This window comes from Pipra filicauda, unplaced genomic scaffold, assembly GCF_003945595.2.
Source record: "Pipra filicauda isolate LSUMZ 115617 unplaced genomic scaffold, ASM394559v2 scaffold400_size1120237_pilon, whole genome shotgun sequence".
In the NCBI taxonomy this organism is placed as follows: domain Eukaryota; kingdom Metazoa; phylum Chordata; class Aves; order Passeriformes; family Pipridae; genus Pipra; species Pipra filicauda.
The window spans coordinates 116,598-136,976 of record NW_024104533.1 but is presented as its reverse complement, the minus strand read 5'-3'; the positions used below and the strand labels follow the sequence as shown (position 1 = coordinate 136,976).

The 20,379-nt window shown below is 39.9% G+C and overlaps 1 protein-coding gene across 3 annotated transcripts in view; it reads right to left on the bottom strand.

The window, feature by feature from the left end:
* ZNF704 (zinc finger protein 704) overlaps window positions 1–20,379 on the bottom strand; it is a 129,598-nt gene that overhangs the window by 28,991 nt on the left and 80,228 nt on the right. For 2 of the 3 annotated variants that reach the window (XM_027750446.2, XM_027750431.2), the window contains 2 exons: window positions 16,019–16,113; window positions 1,058–14,261 (listed from right to left, as the gene is read on the bottom strand). The exons of the other annotated variant lie outside the window; for it this stretch is intronic. In XM_027750446.2, coding sequence (XP_027606247.2) covers window positions 14,150–14,261; window positions 16,019–16,113 — 207 coding nt within the window. In that variant the 3' untranslated portion in view covers window positions 1,058–14,149. Of the gene's footprint in view, window positions 1–1,057; window positions 14,262–16,018; window positions 16,114–20,379 lie in introns of those variants that run through there. 3 annotated transcript variants of the gene reach the window in all.

The following is a 20,379-nucleotide window of genomic DNA, read 5'->3' as shown; positions in this document are numbered from 1 at the left end:
AGCCCTGAAGTCTGAGCAATGATCAGGATCAAGGGTTGAGTGTTTTGAGCACTGTATTGCCCAGGGCAGCAGGTCTCAGTAGTAAGACCACAACCCCTGAGGAGCCATCCATGCCTCCCAAGTGCCACACAGCACCATGGGGAAGTGATGGGTAGAACAAAACCAGGCTGGTAGGGTGGCTAAAAAAGCTATCCCAGCCCAGGTGCAGTGGCTCCTCCCTGGCACAGCTTGACCGAATGTTGCTGCAAACTCCTACTGACCCTGTGTGAGAGCAGCTGCTGGTCCCACTCGGCTGCCCCAGTGTCCAAGATGCTGAACAAGAGGGGCTGGAGCAGCTCTGGCAGAGCCAGCACAGATACCACATCCCTGTGTTTGGCCATGCTGGGCCTGGGAGTCCCAAGTGGTCTCCCAGAGCATTCCAGGTCCGGGCCTTGGCCACAGGTCCCCATTGACTCTGCTCCTGGGGCCCTGCTGCTCAGCATTCCTCCGTCCTGCATCTTGGGTTTTTGGGGAGCAGAAACAAGACAAGAGACAAACAAATGCTAAAGGAGATGGGAGTACCTCCAGCTCCTGAAGTTCGGGGGTTGCTAACCTAGGGGAAAGGTTGGAGTTGAACCTATTCAAGATACAGTATGCAGCTGTGTGAAAATGCATAGTTTGTATGTATACATTCATTTACAAAGATCAAAGGAAGGTTCTTTGCTATGTAGTTTAATTACCATCTACGTTTAACAAAAATGCAAGCTGACAAAGCTATAGGAGACCCGTTAAACACACTGCCTGGGAGCCAATGGTAGCTGAATGGCATTACTCAAATAGAGAATTAGCTGCTTTTTGCTTTTTTGAGATAATTTAAAGTAGATTTTCATTCAAAGACTGTTGTTTCTGTAATAATGTATTTTAGGATTTCAAGAGATTCCTATTCAATCACGGTCATCTCAGTATAGACATACCCTGCTTTGAGGGTTAAGTAAAAGCCCTCTAAGACAAACAAGCAAACCAACAGAAACCTGGTTTTAACTATGGCATGTGAGCTAGATTAAAAAACGATTCTTCTAATACCTGAGCTAGTATTTAGAAAGTCCTATGAGTTTGCTCACTTCCCATTTATTCAGTTGACACTTTGGAACCTAGCTGCTTCCCATGAGGAATGTCTGTTGTCCTGAACATCCCTGAACATAACAGTAATGTACCAGGCAGGAGGGGCTTAAATAGAAGGAGAAAATCTTGGTTTAAATGATCTATTTAAATGTTGTTTTCCATTTGCACTTTTTCTGGAGAAAAATTGCTTTGTCACTTGTGACACTTACTAAAACACAGTGGTTTTCTACTAAATGTAACTTTAACAAAGATGACTGCTCTTTGCTAATCAACATGTTCTATAAATATTTAATTCAGCAATGAACTGACTTTTCTCATGATACTTTATCTTCATGGTTGTTTCATGTACTTAATTTTTACTTGGGAATTGACTTAGATTTTTTTCTTGCAAGTTTTATTCAACCTTATCAATGGAAATCGCACAAAAGCATTTTTGAAGCTAGAAAAAACTAATAATCAGAGAACCAGGATTCACATGGAGAAAAGTAAAATTATCAAAGCATATTCTGCAATCTAAAGTCAAGAAACATTGTCTGTAGCTAGCAAACTGATCATTCACTGGGAAATGAAAAAGTAGTAAAGACTTTTTTCCATATAAACAATAAATATTAGAAGTGAGAGAGGATGAGATTTACTCATTCTAAAACCCAGTGACCAGAAACAAATTATTCATTACCTGAATTACTTGAGGAAAAAAAAAATCTTTCTTGATTTTTGTAAAATGTTACTCTGTCCAAAGCTCGTTTAGTGCATTATTAAAACTCAGGAGCTCGTGCTTAGCAAATCAAGAATTCAGTAGTCTTTCTTTAAAGTTTCGAGTGCAAGCAGATACATCTCAGTATTTTAACTCAATTATTTTCATTAACTTTTAGGCATTAATAGACACATTGCTTGTTTTGTCAATGTTTTTAATGTAAGAAAAACATCTGAAATGTTTGGAGTGTCCTGACTTGTACTGAGAATGACTCCCTAGATATTTGAAGTCTACTGCAATGCTCTTGGATCAGCAGGCAGAACTGACTCAGATGCAGACACAAAGATTTTAACAGGTTTTTTCATATGAAGTAACAGCAAAATTCTTAAGAGGAATTTTAGAGAGCCCAAGTCTGTGTGGTTTTGATCTAGCACTAAAACATTTTCAGCAGCAATAGATTGCAGGGGCTTTTTGATGAGTTATGGCCAAGGTCCTCTGAATTCTGGAGTTCTCCCCAGCTTTCAGTGCTAAAGGGAGACAGTGGGAGTCTGGCAAAGGCCTGAACTGTGGCATTTTGTTCTGGGTTTTTTTTGGGGTTTTTTGGGTTTTTTTTAAGAAACAGAAAAGAAAAAGCGGCTGCTTCTTATAAAAACCATTTTTTTTTGCTATGTTCGAGTGCATGGAAGCACCTTATCTAAATGTGCTGTGCTGGCCCACAGGCTGCCCCCAGAGGGCAGAATCCAACCAGACTGCAAAGGAGTAGCATCTACACACAACATCTTCTCTTCTAAGCCTTCCTTCAAACATCCAAGGAAATACAACAACCAGTCAGGCAACAGAGCTGTTATTTGTGCTGCCTGACAGAGCACCACCCTGGAGGCCTGTCACTGCTCTTGCTCCTCAGCCGAACACAGAGTTTTCGGAGACACACTGTGCTGATACAAAGGTTTTAAGCTTAATTTTCCCTGTAATTCCAAGACCCGAGCAGTGCTGTGCAGGCCTCATCTCCGTGGTAGGATGCACAGGGGATATCAGCCTATGCTTTCTCTTCAGCACAGGTATCAGGTGCTCGCCCATGTCACGCACAAAGCTTGCACACCACTGGCAGTGCACTTGCCTCCCTCCAGGGACTCCCAGTGGTCCATGAAAGGACACAACAGCTTTACAGCATGCAGAAATACCTGGATCATGCCCATCCTTTGCAGGTAGAACTGCAGCTTGATAAAAAATGGCAAGATGATGTATTTGCAGCTCAGTGTGAGACTGTAGCCAGGCTATTGGAGCAGCAGTCAGCTTTGACTTTTATGTATGGATGTAGAAGTGAGAAAGCAGAAAATCTGAAAGTCTCTTAAAAGGAACTGAGGACTCTGGGAGGTGGCCAACTAAAAGCTTTTGCAGGGATTTCACAGGACTTCCAAGCTGTGCATGGTCTGTGCACACACACTTATCAACCTGGGAGAGGGGAGCCCAGGAAGGGCTCATGCTGGGAAGAAAGTATCGCATTGCTGCCTCTCTCTCCTCCCTTCGCTACCATGTGCTTTGTTTTCCCCACTTTTTTAGGCGTGATTTGGAATAAAAGAGTTTGGTACGAGGTAAAAGTCAAAAAGGTCTTTATTTTTCAAGGTACTCCACAAGATTTGAAGGGATTCTGTGCTGAGGAAAAGTAGCTGCTCTTTGTTTAAAGCACTGAAACTGGTATCTACAAATTCTTAAGATAAACTACATGCAGTAGTATTAGGGCTGTAAGTTTAACACCAAAAACAGAGGGAAGATGAGTTCTTCATTAGCTCATTTAGGAACAAAAGGATTGTCTTTAGGATACTAGTTCCCAAAATTAGTGCAGATGAAGGCAGGAAAAACCAAATGGAAGTACCACTGCCAACCTGGCAGTGGGCCTGTAAGTGTAACAGCTTGGAGCGCTGCTGTTTAAAGCAGGAAAATCCATACTCGCACACGGCTTCTGCTGGTGCCTTGTACTTGCACGAGTTCAGCCCCTGCAGGGCTACTCAGGGGCTTCACAGGCACCCACTAGACAGCACTGCCTTAGCACAGTGGAGAACACAGCTCTTTGGTGGTTAAGTTAAACTAATTTCAACTTTTCTGTGAGCTTTTTTCTTTTTAAACTTGCCTATTAAATAGTTCCACACATCTTTAAACTGCATTAGGCTGATTTTTTTTTAAAACTCCTATCAATTAAACTAATTCAGGTTTTGCGTACAAGCAAACTCAATGTCTAAAACTTTGTCTCCTGCTTATTCATATTCCGTTTTAAATCATGATATCCATTAATGTACTGAATTTACCAAATGGTAATAAATTTCAGAGGTACAGTATTTCTCAATGTATCATTAAAAATGTCTCTGATCTTAACATATTATTTGCTGCATGTTATGGACTTTGCAATTTTATAAAAACATTTTACTTTCATGGTTAATTTCTAGTTAAATCAAGATTAACAAAACCTTTATTGTTTAATTTATCAAAAATACACGGCCCAACAAGTGAAAATATATATAAAGTGCAATGCAGAGCAAATTAAAAGCTCAGCAATTTTACACTGAAGTTAAAGAGGAAATGCTCTGGTTCTAAAAATAATAATCCAGAAAAAATATTTTTAAAAGAACTTAAATTTACTTTATATTCTCTGAAACAAGACTGGTAGGAAAAAAAGGAAGAACAATGTAGGCAGCAGGTCTTATCAGATCTTAATGAGACCCCAGCCAAGACAGGGTGGGATAAAGGCAGTATTATCATGCCTGCCACATGAAAGAGCAGAGGTACAAACCCAGCAGGCAACATGCTTTAGGCATAACCTGGGATACTTCTCTGGTGGGTAGGAAGAGCTTCTTCAACAGCAGCACAAGCTTATGCCAACTTAATCTGCTGTGAACTGCAGCATTAGGTGAAGTGTAGAGGTCTAAATCTAAAATAATATTCCCCAAACACCTCTACTGACAAAAATAATATCTGGCTCCTTGCAAATGCAGGGGTGGCTGGTGCCATGTTAGAAATGCCCCTGGAACAGCGATGAGGCAATGCCCCCTTTATAAAGGTCTACTAATAAAACACTAACTTAGAAAGGATAAGAGTTGTGAAAGAGTTGGAAAGAGCCTCCTTTACATGGGGGTCAAACTCACATTGGCCTCAGTTTAGGGCTCAGTGCTGGGTTCCAGCAAATCTTTGGGAAAAAGACTTGGTTAAGGTTACAGGGCTCTGTTAGAGCCCCCACGGGAGTTGCAGCATGGCTCTGGAAGGAGCAAAACAACCCCTTCTGATTTCAACATTGACAATACTGTAATTTATTCAGTGACTTCAACATAAAAGTTCACTCACAGTTTTATTTTAATCTTTGAAAACAAGAATATTCTTCAAAAGACTGTTCCGTCCTCTGAACATGCCATGAATGTGTGAGGATAACCAACCTCCCTCAAGATGGACACAACAAAGACAGCACTTGCTCCAGCCAACAGCACATGGACTATGGTGGTGACTCCCTTCACAGAAGCTTGGCTATCCTGGGTCCCATCCTGAGAGACCTCCTTCTCCCTGGGCCTGGTATCAGTATCCATCAGTAGGATGGATTACAGACTGAATACCACTTGCTTAACAGCTCTTAAATCTGTCACTAAGTGACACATCCAAAGTACTGCCACTTTGGTATTACCAGAAACTCTTCCAACAGCTGTGCAAAGGTGCCGAGGTACGTATCCACCCCTCTCACAAAGCTCAACAGCAAAATCCTCAGGCACTCAGAAAGGGAGAGTCACAATTTCACACTCCCAATTCCAGTGGAAAGTCACAGAGAAGAAAACGCACATGCCTTTGCTCTACAACCATTACCCGTGTGAGCACTCCTTGTCAAAGCACGGGAACAACTGCAACTCTCTTGAGAAAATCTGTACTGTTTGGAGTACAATGTGATCTGCATTCTGCTCTTAATTGTGTAACAAGACTTCTTATCAGGCTTGTAATTAAAAAAAAAAACAACCAACCAACACCACAAAAATCAAACCACAGAACTTCTGTAACTGACTTAAGACGATTTTCCTCCTACTGGGATTCAATTCTGAGCAATTTTGTTTCAGGTCTTGCCTGACTGGCTCAAGCCTCTTTTGACTAAGTTGTCTCAAAGTTCGAGTTTGTCCCTCGGCGCCTTTGCTAGAAGTCAAACAGGGAAACAACCAAAGAGCCTTCTGTTCAACAAATCTGATTATTTCTGGCTTTCAGTTAATTCTGGACTCTGAGCACAAGACAAAAAAAAAGAAAGAGGGATAAGAAGATGACGTGTGTGTCATTATCTAACAGAAGAAAAAAAAAAACCACCAACACACCCCTCCAGGAGTAGGATAGCCAGATACACTGTACTTGGCAGCCCTACTCCATTGACCCCCCAGTGCAGATGGAGGGAAGAAATATGTGAGTGGAACTTTTAGTCTGACTGTTCAAATTTTTTTATGACTGAACAATTAATCCTCAACATAATCTTTTCCCATAATCTTCTGCTTGTATGAACTCTCCACTTAAGTCAGAGCAGATCATGTTGTGTGATCTCATTCAGACTGTACAGTGAATGAAGTGAATGAAGAACCCTCTCCATTTTAAAAGTTATTTTCAAAAGAATACAATTTTAAGCCAAATACTGCTAATTTGGAATGTTTTCATGATCAGAATACAAATAAAATCCAGTAAGAAAATGCAAGAGACAAAGCAAACATGAACATTGAAGTAAGCATTTTCATGTCACCATGGGAAATTTCAGACTAAACTATGTCTGTAACCAAGGGCAAGAGATTTTTTATTTCCATAATCCAGAACTTGTATGGCTTTGTAAAGGTGTTTTAGGTTACTTCTGCCATGTAAAACAACATACCACTAGTCTATGTGATTTACAATTTCCCCTCTCCTCCTTTTGGTTCTTAGGAAATCCCAAATCCTGTTTCATAATGTATAATAAATGGTTATAAAATTACACCAACATTATAATTTCAGAGAGGTAATAAGATCCCAGTGCTATAAAAGTCAGTTTTCAGAGAGTGCACATTTTTCAGTGATGTACAAACACACACCACTTGTTTCCATAATTTAGCCCTTTGTAAGTATTGCACCTGGTTAATAAGGCTACTGTCTATTTTCTCTTAATACTAAAAATTACGTATAGACAACATAATTTGTGGTTTAAAAGCACAGTATTCCTAAAGTGTTTAGGTAAATTCATTTATTTCCTTGCATACTCAGAGCTCCTATGCCTCCAGTTCCCTGGAAGAGTGCTGAGTGTACACGGAGTACAGATGGAACGATATAAATTTATATAATGTGACCTGCTTGTGCTCAAATGAGTTCCTTTGAGCTTGATGGCAAATACACGGCTTTTACAAACCTAAGCAGTGCTTTCACATGCTGAAATGTGCAGCTGAACTACTCTTCTTTCTCACTTTCCCTTTTGCAATGCAAAAAATAATATTTAAAAAAAAGAATTCTCTAAATTTGTCTGGTCTTCTAAATACAACGTAAATTGCATAAAACCAGGAAAAGATAGATTGTCTCACAAAGTGCATATTTCAAACAAAGCTAAAAGAGTATCTGCTCTTGCTAAGGACTGATTTCACAGGAGCATAAAAATGTGTGCCAAACTTTAGAAACACGGAGAGTCTCATCAGCAAACTCCGCAAGTTGAGGTAACACATATGTGAGTGCTCTGATGAACCTGAGCCGACACTTCATTCTCGGAATACCAGTAGTTCTACCTCTGCACAGCCATACTTCCTAATTTACAGATTACGTGCTCCCCTTCCCCGAAAGATTTGCTGGCATCACTGTAAGAATTAGTTACTACAGTTAAATACTGATACTAAGAATTTGGATACCATGTAAGTGCTATTTACATTTTTAGGTTCTAATACTGAAGATCCTGATTTTTGTTCACTTCAGTATACACATTTGGAATTTGCAGCATGGATCTCTGGACACGGGAAAAAGTTGATAGGAAAAAACGACTATGGATCAAAAATTATTTTTCTGTGTAAAAATAAAGCAAAATTGAGAATCTTCAAAATTTGAAGAATTTCAAAATTCTAGTTAACACAGTTTGATAAAACCCTGGGTTTACAGAAGCTGATACCTTTGCAGATAAGAAAAAAAATGTGGTGGCATGTTTTCTTTTTAATTTTAAATAATTAAATTATTATTTCAATATTTTTAAATTTTAATTAGCCCTTTTCAAAGTGCACTACACAACTCTCCAGGATATCGTGCTGACATAATGCTTTTTTGCTTGCCGAAGTCATTTGGTAAGAAGTAATCCAATTACAGACAAAGCATGCTTTGACCAAGCAACTATATAAACAAGACGTTTTTATATTTACAGAAGATCCTGAAAAGATTTACACAAATGTATAGATTTACATTTTTATTAGGTTATGGTTCAAGCTCACTTTCTATATTTTTATAAGCTACAACGTTAAGTAGGATCAAGTTCATCAATTAGTGCTTCATTCTCATTTTAATAATTCAAGTACTGATATATTGCTCTTTTAATTTTGCCTAAAATAGAAAAAAATTCAATTTCCTAGCAATCTTCCATTCAAATAAACCCACGTCCTGCCTTCACAGCCCTCTCATGTTCCCTGAGGAAATTTGTATTAACTATCTCTTATTTCCCTGTCTTCCCATGGCAGCTTTCTACAAACATTTTAGTAATTTCTGTTTATCTGGACATTAAACATCATATACTAATTGCTGCACGGTATCGCATACAAAGATAAGGACTTCAAAATCAAACCTGAATTCTTTAAGAGAATTAGCAAACAGTAAATACTAATATTCAAACATTTTTTAATGTTCAAGTCCATCTTTAGCATTGAATCACATAAAGAATTTGGATTTAATTTTGAAACATCACCTCATGAGTACAATGTTGTGTATGTGCCCAAATAGCAGGAAAGCTGAAACAGTATTTCTATTGCTAAATTTATTTCCCTCAAGGGTATATTAGAGACCTCACATTCAGATCCGAACATGTAAGGAGAATCATTCCTGGTGTTAAGATGTGTTAAAAAAACCAGCAGAACACTGGCTTGTCAATTTATCTAGTCCTTTCCATTTCATCAGCTGAATGAATTGTACCTGTGAGCAGGAGCGAGCATCAGAGCAACCTGTATTTTCTTCTGCCTGGTGCCATCAGAAACAGGCTGATTTCTGTTCTCAGGGTCTTTCTGGATTGCTATTACAAATGGTCTGTGTGAAGCACAGAAATCATGATGACTGCTTTTTGTATTGATGAATAAACTCAAAAAGTTGCAAGTGGAAGATGTACACTCCTTAAATCCCACATTTGACAGAAGTGACAGCACGGTTGATGCAAAACCACTGTAGTGCAAGATGGAAAAGGCAGCTCAGGTGGCACTACCAACAACAGGTGTACACTGGCTGTTTTGCAAGCTTGAAGCTTTTCAAGCTCCACAGGGATGTAGACAAGGGCTGCTCATGTCTAGCAGATACAGAACGTATTTAAACCCTCAGCTTGGTTGATTTTTACGTATGACTTACTTTCTAGCTATTTTCTAAAGGTGCCATAAAACTCTGCTGTTATACTAGAACAAAATCTACACTACAATGCTTTACAACTGTCCAGTTATCTACCAGAAAAATCCCGACAAATGCAGGTTAAATCCCATACTCCACACTGGTTTCAGTTCCAGTGCTACCATCTTACAGGAAGATTGAATAAAATATAAGACGAAGATGAGACTTGACAAATGTTTTCATATCAAAGTGTTTCTAAAAAAAGGTGCAGCACAACTTTCTCCAGCAGGTGCCTATAGTTTGACCCAACAAAAAGAAGCCTCACTGGCAACCACCTATGTCTCTGCAGATGGCTAGCAAGCTCCTAATTTCATGTCCTGTTTCTGACACGGTGTTCTAACATATTTACAGGCAGGGGAAGAAATAAATCACTCTGTATTGCCACATTCACAGCGATTGTCCTGGATTCTCAGTAGGGCTGCTTTAGGGGGTCCCAGGCCACAGCAACCAATAGAAAAACATCCTGACTCACTGGGTCAGAACAATAAAGTCAGGGACAAGAACATCTGGGACACTGCACGCAGCTGGAATCTGTTCCAACATGCAGGTTCTGCAACAGCTTTTGGCTAAAGCTTTACCTCCTGTTGTGTTGCTTATCTAGTCATTATTGTAAAAAAGAAAAAAGGGGGAAGGAATGAAGACAGTGATGTCAGCAAAAGTGAACAGCTGCAAGGAACTTGTAGATAATTAGATAGCTAACGCTGATACAAGGCTAAGGGATTTGGAAAAAGTAATTGGACACACAGGCATTCTGCTCAGCTTATTAGCACAAGCATGGCTAACGCCAACAGGTACATGCTAGGTGATGACTGGTATTGGTTAAAAGTAAGTGAAAACTTGCAGATTGGAACAGAAGAGTTATTACTCACTTTTGCATCTTGTATATCCTGTTACATTTGTGCAAGGCACTAGAGAATCAGGCACATTGTTCTGTGTGGAAACCGTTTTATGACTTAAGATGATCTGAGTTTTAAAGTCCAACAGTTTCATACAGGAGCAGTTGGAGCACAGTCCCATATTAAAATTGCTATTAAAATTTTCCACTTCTAAAATGATCTCATTTTACAGATCTTTCAGGGGATGGGGGAATGGGGAAGTGGGAAATAGCTTTGTTCTAATAAGGAAACTGCTAAAGAAAAATATTCGGGATTAATACAGTTGATCTCCACTCTGATACTGATGTTGGCAATTTCTGTTACCAGTATCAAGAAGTGGCTAAATACATAATAATAGTAACAATAAAACAGATCTTAACATTTTTATATCAAGTTCTGGCTCTCAACATATATGAACCCACATCCAAATCCCTGCAGCACACAGAGACTGCGCGATGTGCTCAGGCCATTCCTTCTGACTTCCCTGGGAGGTCAGAGACAATGAGCTACCTCCCACAGAGAAACAGAAAATAGAGGAATTGGCATGTACTGATGACAATAAATGACCACAGCATTCAGGCTAGCTCTTCCTTGGGAAAACAAAGAAATCAGACTGTTTTGGAGAGGTCAGTGCAGATGTGCGAGATAAATCAGGTGTCAGGAGGACAGCAATGCAGCTCAAAGCAACACAGAAGCAAGAGACTGAAAAATGGAAGAGGTTACTCCAGATTATGCTCAGTACTGCCAGCAGAGGAAAGGCTTTGCTGACATTTCTGTCCTTCCTAGGTGTGTCAGGATCATGAAGGGATTTCGGTGGGCACTGAAGTGCTCATGTGACATGAAGTGATCGGAGCTCAAAACACAAAGCCACTGGTGCAGGCCCAGACAGCCGTGCTGTCCTGCTACTGTGGCCTTGGGTGAGACGTGGTAACTCCAGAAGTGCCTACTTATGAATCAAAATGCCACAGCCATAAGATCCAAAACTGATTTAATATAAACCGCTGATTAAAGATCGTGTAAAAATACTGGTAACTTAGTTTTGTCCTGGCAGGATTTATCAAGTACCTTTCTGCCCTCTGCCTTGCTGACACCAATTTTCTCTCCTGTTTTGATGGTTTGTGGCTTTTGTCCTTTACATAATCCATATCCACTTTGTACCAGAGGGCAATCTGGTCTGGCGACAAAACCATTCTTCTGTGCAGAAATTCATAAAGAATAATCTTATTACAACAATTCATAAAGTGCCCTTGGGAAAGGTGCTCACAATGCCATGACATTATAGAAACAATATACAATCTGACACATTATTTTAAAAAAAATCCTCCAAAGCAAAAAGGAGGGGAACAACAAATATATAGGCAAATACTGTTAGTCTGACAACAGTCAAATTAATCATGGAATGCTTTATAGTCTTGGAGTGCTTGTAAAAATGGGAGGGGGGGGCAAATTGGCAGGAGTATCTTGGAAAAATCCCAAATATTTTAAGTTCTATCAAAGTAAGTACACCACCAGCAAGCCCTGTGTTTGAATATGAAATGTCTATGAATTACTATGAGGTATTTTACTATGGAAATTGAAAAAATACAACATCTAAAGAAAACCCACGACCCACATTTTGCTAAGAGGAAAGAAGATAATACAGTGGTTATGTATATCCACTGACCCTTAGTGTCTTGGTTTTTTCTATTTGTAAAGAAAACAATCTTTCTCCTCCCTGTTGATTCCAGATTTTATATACACATATAAAACTATATAATATATAGTTTTACATATATGTATACACACACATACAAAAATACTCATACACACATATATGTGTATATATTTTAGGGTCTTACTAGCTTTCAGAGTCTATTTTTCTTTTTTCTTAATGACTTAGAGAACACAATTGGGCAAAAAATCAAGTAATTGCATGCATGCAAGCATATCTTGCCACTTGTGCATGTAAATTACACAATTGTAAATAACTGCAGAAATAGCATGCTCAAATTAGGCACCTGATTGCCCAATTAACTTGTTCACAGAAAATCAGATGATAACCTTCAGTATCTCCTATTATAGATTTTTCTTTTCCATGCTACCTTACTGAATCCATAGTGTATATTCCAAACAACTGCATTGTTATTCTGTGCTTTTACACAGGCACAAGCAGCACTGCACACTTAATAAAGCTATCAACTGAACTTTGGACCAGATTTCAGAAAGTTGTTCAGATATTTAAAAGTTCCCTTATTTCACTGAGAACAAGCCAGCTCAGACAATTTAAAAAAAAAAAAAAAGAAGAAAAAGATTTGGTCTAATTTTAATTGGTTAGAATACTACGAAAGAAAAAAAATAACCCAGGCATTTGCAGCCCTTCATGCTGCAATTAATAGGCAAAGTTTTGCTTCTGTGTCTTTGATTTTTTTAAGATGTCTTGTTTTCTTTTATAGGCAAGTATTATTTAACCATATACATTCATTTCCTAGTAAATCCTTACTTTATTTTTGCTCTGAAATAATCATTAATTAACAGTAATTTGATACAACTTGAGACAGAACATCAGCTTGCCGCACTCTGGTGCGTACTTCCTAATGGACAGAGAAAGTAAATGACCCAAATCTATCAAAGTACTGCAAGCAGAGAAACTTTTTCATTTGTATAACAAAATGATTTAAGAAATTGATTTTTACCATAAATAACGTTGCTCCTTTGCTGTTGTACTTCTTTTTCTGAGATGATGTTGTGGAAAGGGGGTATTTTCTTTACCAATTTTTTGCATCAAATAAATCTTAGTAGCTTTAACAGAAAAAAAAAAAAAGCTGAGCAAACCATTATCTAAAAAAAAATCTCTCAAATAAGAGAAAAGGAAGCAAAAGCAGAACTGCTGGGCTGGATCATGTCCCTGAATAGATATTACAAATAATCATAGTGGCTGCAAGTACCAGTTCTTCATAGGCCTCCTGCAGCAACAGCCGTGCTGGTCCTACTGTTCATACTCTCTCAGAAAGGGGAGAGTGGTAAGAAAAGCTACTGGACTGCCAATATATTCTTATGGGTTTCAATCAAGCATCACTGGCTTTCTTCTCTCAACTTCTCGTGACAATATCTGCTGGTGACTTTACACTGCTGCTTTTCTTCCTCTAGAGGGTCAAAATCCAATTTGGTACTTAAATTACTTTGTTCCACTCCACTGGTCTGTGGCTGGTTTAAAAATCTTCCAGGAGCACTGCTTGTCCTTCTTGCAAATTCAGATTTTGATTTTCCCCTATAAGCAAACAAACAAAACAAACAAACGAAAATCCCAACTCCTCCCCACATCCCCTTTCCAAAAATATATTAATGATCATTCATATCAGGAGAATTATTTAGCAGTATCCAGTCTCAGTACAGCTTTTGTTGAGAAAACTGTAGCTTATACGACTCTGAAGTGTTTATTAGAAAGCTTTCAAAAAGATATCTTCGTTTCAGGAACAGAAAACTTGATCAGTTTAGCAGATACAGATGTTCACAGCACAGAGACTGAAATGGTTAAAAATTATCCTAAGGAGCAAGTAGCTCACGGAGTTAGCAAAATAATTAACTTTTTCCTTTCTTTTACAGAAAAACACTAATAGCTGCTCTGGTTTCCATGCTTACTAAGACAGAATTTTGTTGTATGTTCTTGGTTTTGCTTTTTTTTTTTGCGCTATTGCTCCACACAGGTTTTAATTAGTGCTTCTCCTTGGCTACAAGTGCTTCACTTTGAAATACAAAGCTCTTTAAAAAAAAACAAAACAACAAAAAACATCCCAAAAACCCAAAGCCCCCAACACCACATCACTGGAGGGGAAAATGGGAAGTGATACAGTGCAGTTGCAGCAATCTGGTTCTGCTGTTGTCCTCCCCCATCCCCAAATCCTCTGCATAATTTCAATTGTTAGTCGATGAACCTTTGGCAGGCCTTCTTCCATCGGCAGGCAGTACACCACATATCTCTGTTCTCCATCCCATAGACCTTCCGACACTTTTTCCCCTCCCCTCTAGGCTTCCTGTCAGAGAGAAAGGGAAGCTTGTTAAGGAGATGCTTAATAGCATTGCTTTTCACCCTAAAATCAGGACAACAATCTCAATGGAGTGCAGCAGGCAGAGAGCCCTGGGTGTTTCACGGGGATTTGGGCTGTTTTCAAGTCAGCTGGGAGCTAATGAAGCAGACAGACAGTCATAGCCGTGACTCCACAGCTCTGAGGGACCAGGCCTTCTCCTCGCCTGGCTTCCACAGCCTGTGCAGCAGCTGCTGAGCCTTCTCCTCTGCTCCTGGGATGATCCCTGACTTTAGCCACCAACTAAACCTGGACTAATAAATTGTAGTTTAGCCACATGAAATGCCTTGATGGACAGTCATAGCTGTTCCACAGTACAGGCCAGGTCACGTCAGGCAGAAGTGCTGCAGAGGTGTGGTAAAAATACTTGGCATAGCTTGTAGCATCAGATCTTGACCACCAGCAGGTAGCAGCTATGCAAAACGGGAGAAAAGCTACCAGCTCCTAAGCTTGCCAGTCCTTCCTGCACAGTTTGCTCTGAGCTCACTGACTGAAAAATAACAGAGTGAAAAGTTTTAACCCTTACCCTCACCTGCAGCACGTTTGCATGTGCTCCTTCTCTGCTGTCCCCAAAGCCAGTAAGGTGGGCAGCACCTGCTTTTACAGCTATAAAAATTGTCCTGCTTTCCATCTTACGACCACACTCAAAAGTTCTCAAGTTTAGAAAACGATCCAACTAACTGTTAAAATGGAACTTTTTTTATTCAACACACAGCAAGCCAGCAAACCTGAGGAGCAATGCTTCACCAAGCAACTCAACACTCACTACAGCAGTGCCAGCTGTCATGGCATCTTTAAATGAAATAACTGTACTGACAGAATTGTTTAATACAGGTATTACATGTTGCATGGCACATGTGGGAATTGCCTGGTGATTCCTCTCTTGCATGCCTACACATTTTCTGATTACTGAACATTAATTAATGGGCACAATCCATGAATTGGGGAAGATTCTGAGTTTGGTTTGTAGCATATGCAACAATCTGAGAGTCCTGAAGAAAATCAAAAGCATGAAATCTTTTTTTGTCTCATTTTAGGGTATAGTCACCTTTAGGACTGGGAGAAATAGTTTCTTTACCAGAAGAAATTTAGCATCACAGTTTGATTTTTTAACATAATTTTTGAACACTTTTAAAGTAGATTCTGGTCAAACATCAGTTAACTTTAATGGAAGTGAATGTAGCTTATGTCTAGGAAGACAAGGCATAAAAAGCTTTGCCTTGATCTAATCTATTGCGAGATATGTTTTTTTATAATTCAGTTGAAGTCAAATACCATTCTGACTGAATGGTGGTGAACATGTAAGATGGCCCAGCCTTTCAGGGAAAAAAGCAAAGCCACCCCATGTAGTTTAGGATGCTTCAGCTGGGGCAGTGGATCTGGGCAGCACTGCTTTACAGGATAAATTTAGGACTGCATGTGAACTCCAGACGTGCCTGGTGTAAGGCATGCAGTTTTGCTTCAGTCTGCCTTTTTAATTTTGCAGTAATTCACTCTTCCCCTGAACTTTACCTCTGATGGTAACGAAAAGCAAAATAGATTCTGAACGGTTACTCTGAAGCATCCTAGTGAGAAACTGCCTGACAACTGCAACTGGGGTTGGTGGTGTGCCTTCCCTGTTTCTCTGGCCACTGATATCTTATTTACTGAATGCCCTCCAGGTTCTGAGGCTGCTGATGTGCCAGCAGGAGCTAATGGTCCCGTACCTCAAGCCAAATGCTACTCTAGGCGGTGACGAAAGAACTGTATGGGACTGTTTCTGCTCTCCACTCCCTGCAGGACGATTATGGGTTGGTGATACCTGCCAATACAGACAAAAAGGCTGCTTATGAAGAACATACACATATGAATGCAGTTTAAACACTTTTTCCCAGAAAATGCACATTCATTGTGGCAAGTATACCCAGGAAAGGTGATTATATAACATACAAACATAAGTAAGCTATAGGTTTATTTAGAAAGATGTCTATTTAGCATTAGGTACATTGCATCGGCTCCACTTTGTTTCCCTGTACTTTCAGTCCTCCTCATAGAGCAAACCAGAATACAGATCAGCATCACTTTTTGTATTTGGGAAATACAAAATATGCATTAATTTTCAAGATTTCTGAATAGCTCTTAGGAAAACTTTCTCCAATTTAAGCAAAGAAAATAACTGGAAAAATAAACTCTGTCCTGTGTTGAGATCAATACCAATAACTTGCTATGAAATAAAGGGATTCCCACTTGTTGCTTCCATCTGTGACTAGGCATTCTTTCTGAGAGACACTGGTGGAGAAGGGGCTTTGCTGCAGAGCAGTTACAATGTGTCCCCTTGAGGTTTAATGGGAGTGCAAGGGAGCCCTTCTGATCAAGGCTGCTGACAAGAGGTACTGAATTATCTCCTTGTTCTGCACAGTAACCTTTTTAGCAGTCATCCTCTTTGTGAATGTTCATGAGGGGAGGGTATAGTTTGGTCTTCTGACACTTTCCAAAGAAGTTTCCTACGTGAGCTTGGGGGTTGGCAACATTATTTGAGTAATCACATGGCATAATGCTTGGCCTTAAATAATTCCTAAATTATTTACCATTACAGTTTTATTTTGCTCCTGGGTAAAGACCACAACAACTTTACATCTAAAACACGACAATAAAATTATGCACAGTCATTTTTAGTTGTATATTGAACATAGCAAGCTTCATTTGGGTATCTGGTGCACGGAGTCAGCATCCTGCAGCCCAGAAATGCTACAGGTTTTCAATCCTGCCTTTTTGAAGTCTTACAAGATTTGGAAGAATAGGAACTAACTGACCTGACTTAAAGAGAATTACTGTATGTGCTTTGATTTTTGATACGAAGTCTATTTTATATCTACTACACAGTAGCAAAAAACTAACTAATGCTTGTAATGGAGTACAGTCACTCTTTCAACTTTTACTCTCGGCTGGTAACTGCAGAAACTTCTGATTTCACTGCATGTGTGGCTCACACTCTAAACAAGTTTAGACCATTACTGATATATGAAATATACCTGCAAAGCTTGAAAGAAATTTCCTCTCTCTCTGCCTGCTTACCATAAGTCATGTTTTATACATCCAGAGACCACACTAGCTCCTTCTATCACTCCGGAATACTAAGGGCAGCTTGTTGTCTACCACTTCTTTTTCCAATCTTTTATCAACTGCTACCCTTGTTTACCTAAGAATGACTGAAACACTGAAGATGAAATTCAAAGTAATAGCATTTTTATAGTATTTGGCATTTACCACACACTGCATAGTTCTCCAGTCATTACCAACAACCAGAGATCTCATTCTGCTGGGGTTCTGAAACATTTTAAAAACCTGAAACTATTTTGTGTCTACCACTACTAACTGACACTCAACATATTAGCTGGTTTTCATTGAACAGAAGAGTACTTGGATGGCCTCCCATGTTACAAGCAGTTACCCTGATTACTTCCAAACACAGAACAGGCTTGAGCAGTAATTGCAGCGTGCAGATTGCCTCTCCCCTCGCCCTCTATAGAGAGGGTGTCTGCACAATGGTTTCCACGGGCTGGCACACCAAGGCAGCCAGACTGCACTGAAGATGAGTTTTGTGTATCTTGATCGGCTTTGCAGCAGGTCTAAACAATACCAGCCAGCTGTTCTCCTTTGCAGGGGACACTAGGAGCAGACTAAGAGGAAGCCCTGAGAATGCAGTCCTTGCCTTCGGAGGCTTTTCTCCTCTGAAGCGCTGTTTAACACAGAGTGAAATGACAGTATTTGTTTGAAGCAAGGACCTGGAGTTTCCAGTACAACTCCTGGTGGGAAACTGTGGTTACAGAGAAGATTTGTAATCTGTAAACATCAGGTTATCGAACTTAAAGATCTCGCCTGTTCAACCTTTTTGGGTTACGAGCAGGCAGTGAGAAGCCAGTATCACACAGTGGAGATCACACTGGCATTCAGAAAGACTTCTATCCTACATTACATAGAAGTGGAACTATATAGTCATTATGTTAGGCCCTCCACTACCAACAGATACAGACTCCACCATTGCTCATTCCACTTGCATAATTTAATTCACCCTCCTTGTACATCCTCAGGCTGTGCCTGATTTTTTCTCCTAGTTCAGTCTCAAGTGGTAGAGCAAGCATCATCCTGTTTATTCTGCTTCATGCAGAGAACAGCAACAGCACCTAGCAGTGACTCATAACTGTGCCAACACTCACTCTGGCACCTGCAAAGTTATCTTAGGAAAATGGTAAGAAAAAGTGTACTTCCCATGTGCCTTGGGAATCTAACTTATGCATGATTGAGAGCACAAAGGAGTTTGGAAGTCCCCCTAATTACAGAACCACAGAACTACAGAATCTTCTGAGTTGGAAGGGACCCACAAGGATCATGGAAGTCCAGCTCCTGGCCCTGCACAGGACCATCTCCAAGAATCACAACATGAGCCTGAGAGCATTGTCCAGACGCTTCTTGAACTCAGACAGACTTGGTGCTGTGAACACTTCCCTGGGGAGCCTTTTCCAGTGATCGACCACCCTCCAGGTGAAAAACCTTTTTATGATATCCAACCTAAACCTCCCCTGACTCAGCCTGATACCGTTCCCTTGGGTCCTGTCACTGATCATAGAGAAGAGATCAGTACCTGCCCCTCTACTTCCCCTCACAAGGCAGTTGTAGACTGCAATGAGGTCTCCCCTCAGTCTCCTCCTCTCCAGGCTGAACAACCCAAGTGACCTCAGCCGCTCCTCCTCCCTTAAGACTACAAGACTTCTAAATAAATGCCTGTGTTTAGATGCTGTGAATACCCCCAAGCCTGAATCAGCCACATACTGAACCCTGACTGGTCCAGCCGTATGTTTGGCTTGTTTTGAGGTGCTCAGGAACCTGCTGGTAAGCATATTCACATAGGCCTGTCAGTGCTGTTCTGCTAAAGACTGTCCAAAAGCGAGGGCTTAATGCAAGTCATGATGTCTGAACACCGTGGTTCCCAGGAAAGCAAGCAGGGAGTTCTCAGTGTCATTGAAATTCAATGTCCACAGGAATGAATGTGGAAACACTACAGTATGTGTCAAAAAAACCAAAACACAAAAGGAGACTATTTTGAAATTTTGTCTCTCTCGTGGACTTAACTACTGACATACACATCTAGAAGAAGACTGCTCAAAACCAGGATACAAGAGCCTTCTAATGGGTCAAGGCTGCCCAATGGGCCCATTCCAACACCACTAGTAACATGAAAAAATGCGTAGACCTACGCACTTTTGCAAATCTGTACCTAATCTTTTCTGCTCAGTGGTTTGTCCAGACCAAAAAAGTATTCCAAAGCCATTTTAGAAAACTGCTTGAATAAATATTAAGGGTCAGGTAAAAAGTAATGGTTTGGACTTACTCTCTGAAGTTCCATTGGGTGCTACAGACTTGTGTCTAATCCCAGGACCACGTATGTACACAATGGCATGAGTTTATAGTATGCTGGCTCTGTCACATAGTCTGGGCTTAAATAAACACTATCAGAGAAGGATAAAGTCCCCTATAATATAGCTTTTCTAAAGCAGCTACACTCGGTGTAAGAGTGGGAATTAAAAGTGCCCTGTTTTTATATGGCAATATCTAATCTACTTTGAAACAGGAGAAATAAAACTTTCATTTAATATACCGGTATTTATTTAACATCATTTGGCATCTGTACCCTCACTTACTGCACATAATTTTTCACTGCAGGCAAGCTTTCATAATTCATAAATGATCTCACTGCTGACAGAACAGTCAAATGTGTGCAAACCTAAAAGATTTTTTTCTTATTATTATCTTTTTTCTTTGTTAAACAGCCTTATAAATGTTGTTAGAGATATAATGGCAGTTCATATGGTTCCCTGAGCAGTTTATAATTCTGCATCACTGCTTCCCCAGGCTTTTGTATTGGGAATATTTTCAAATTGTACTTAAATCATTGGCATCTCCATACAATTCTCAGAAAGTGATTTTGCATTTCTTAAATTCTTTTGAGAACTCTCTAGTCTATAGCCACTGATCAGCGTTGTTGCCTGAACAAGTAAACTCGACACATACGTGTCTAATCCTGTCCTCT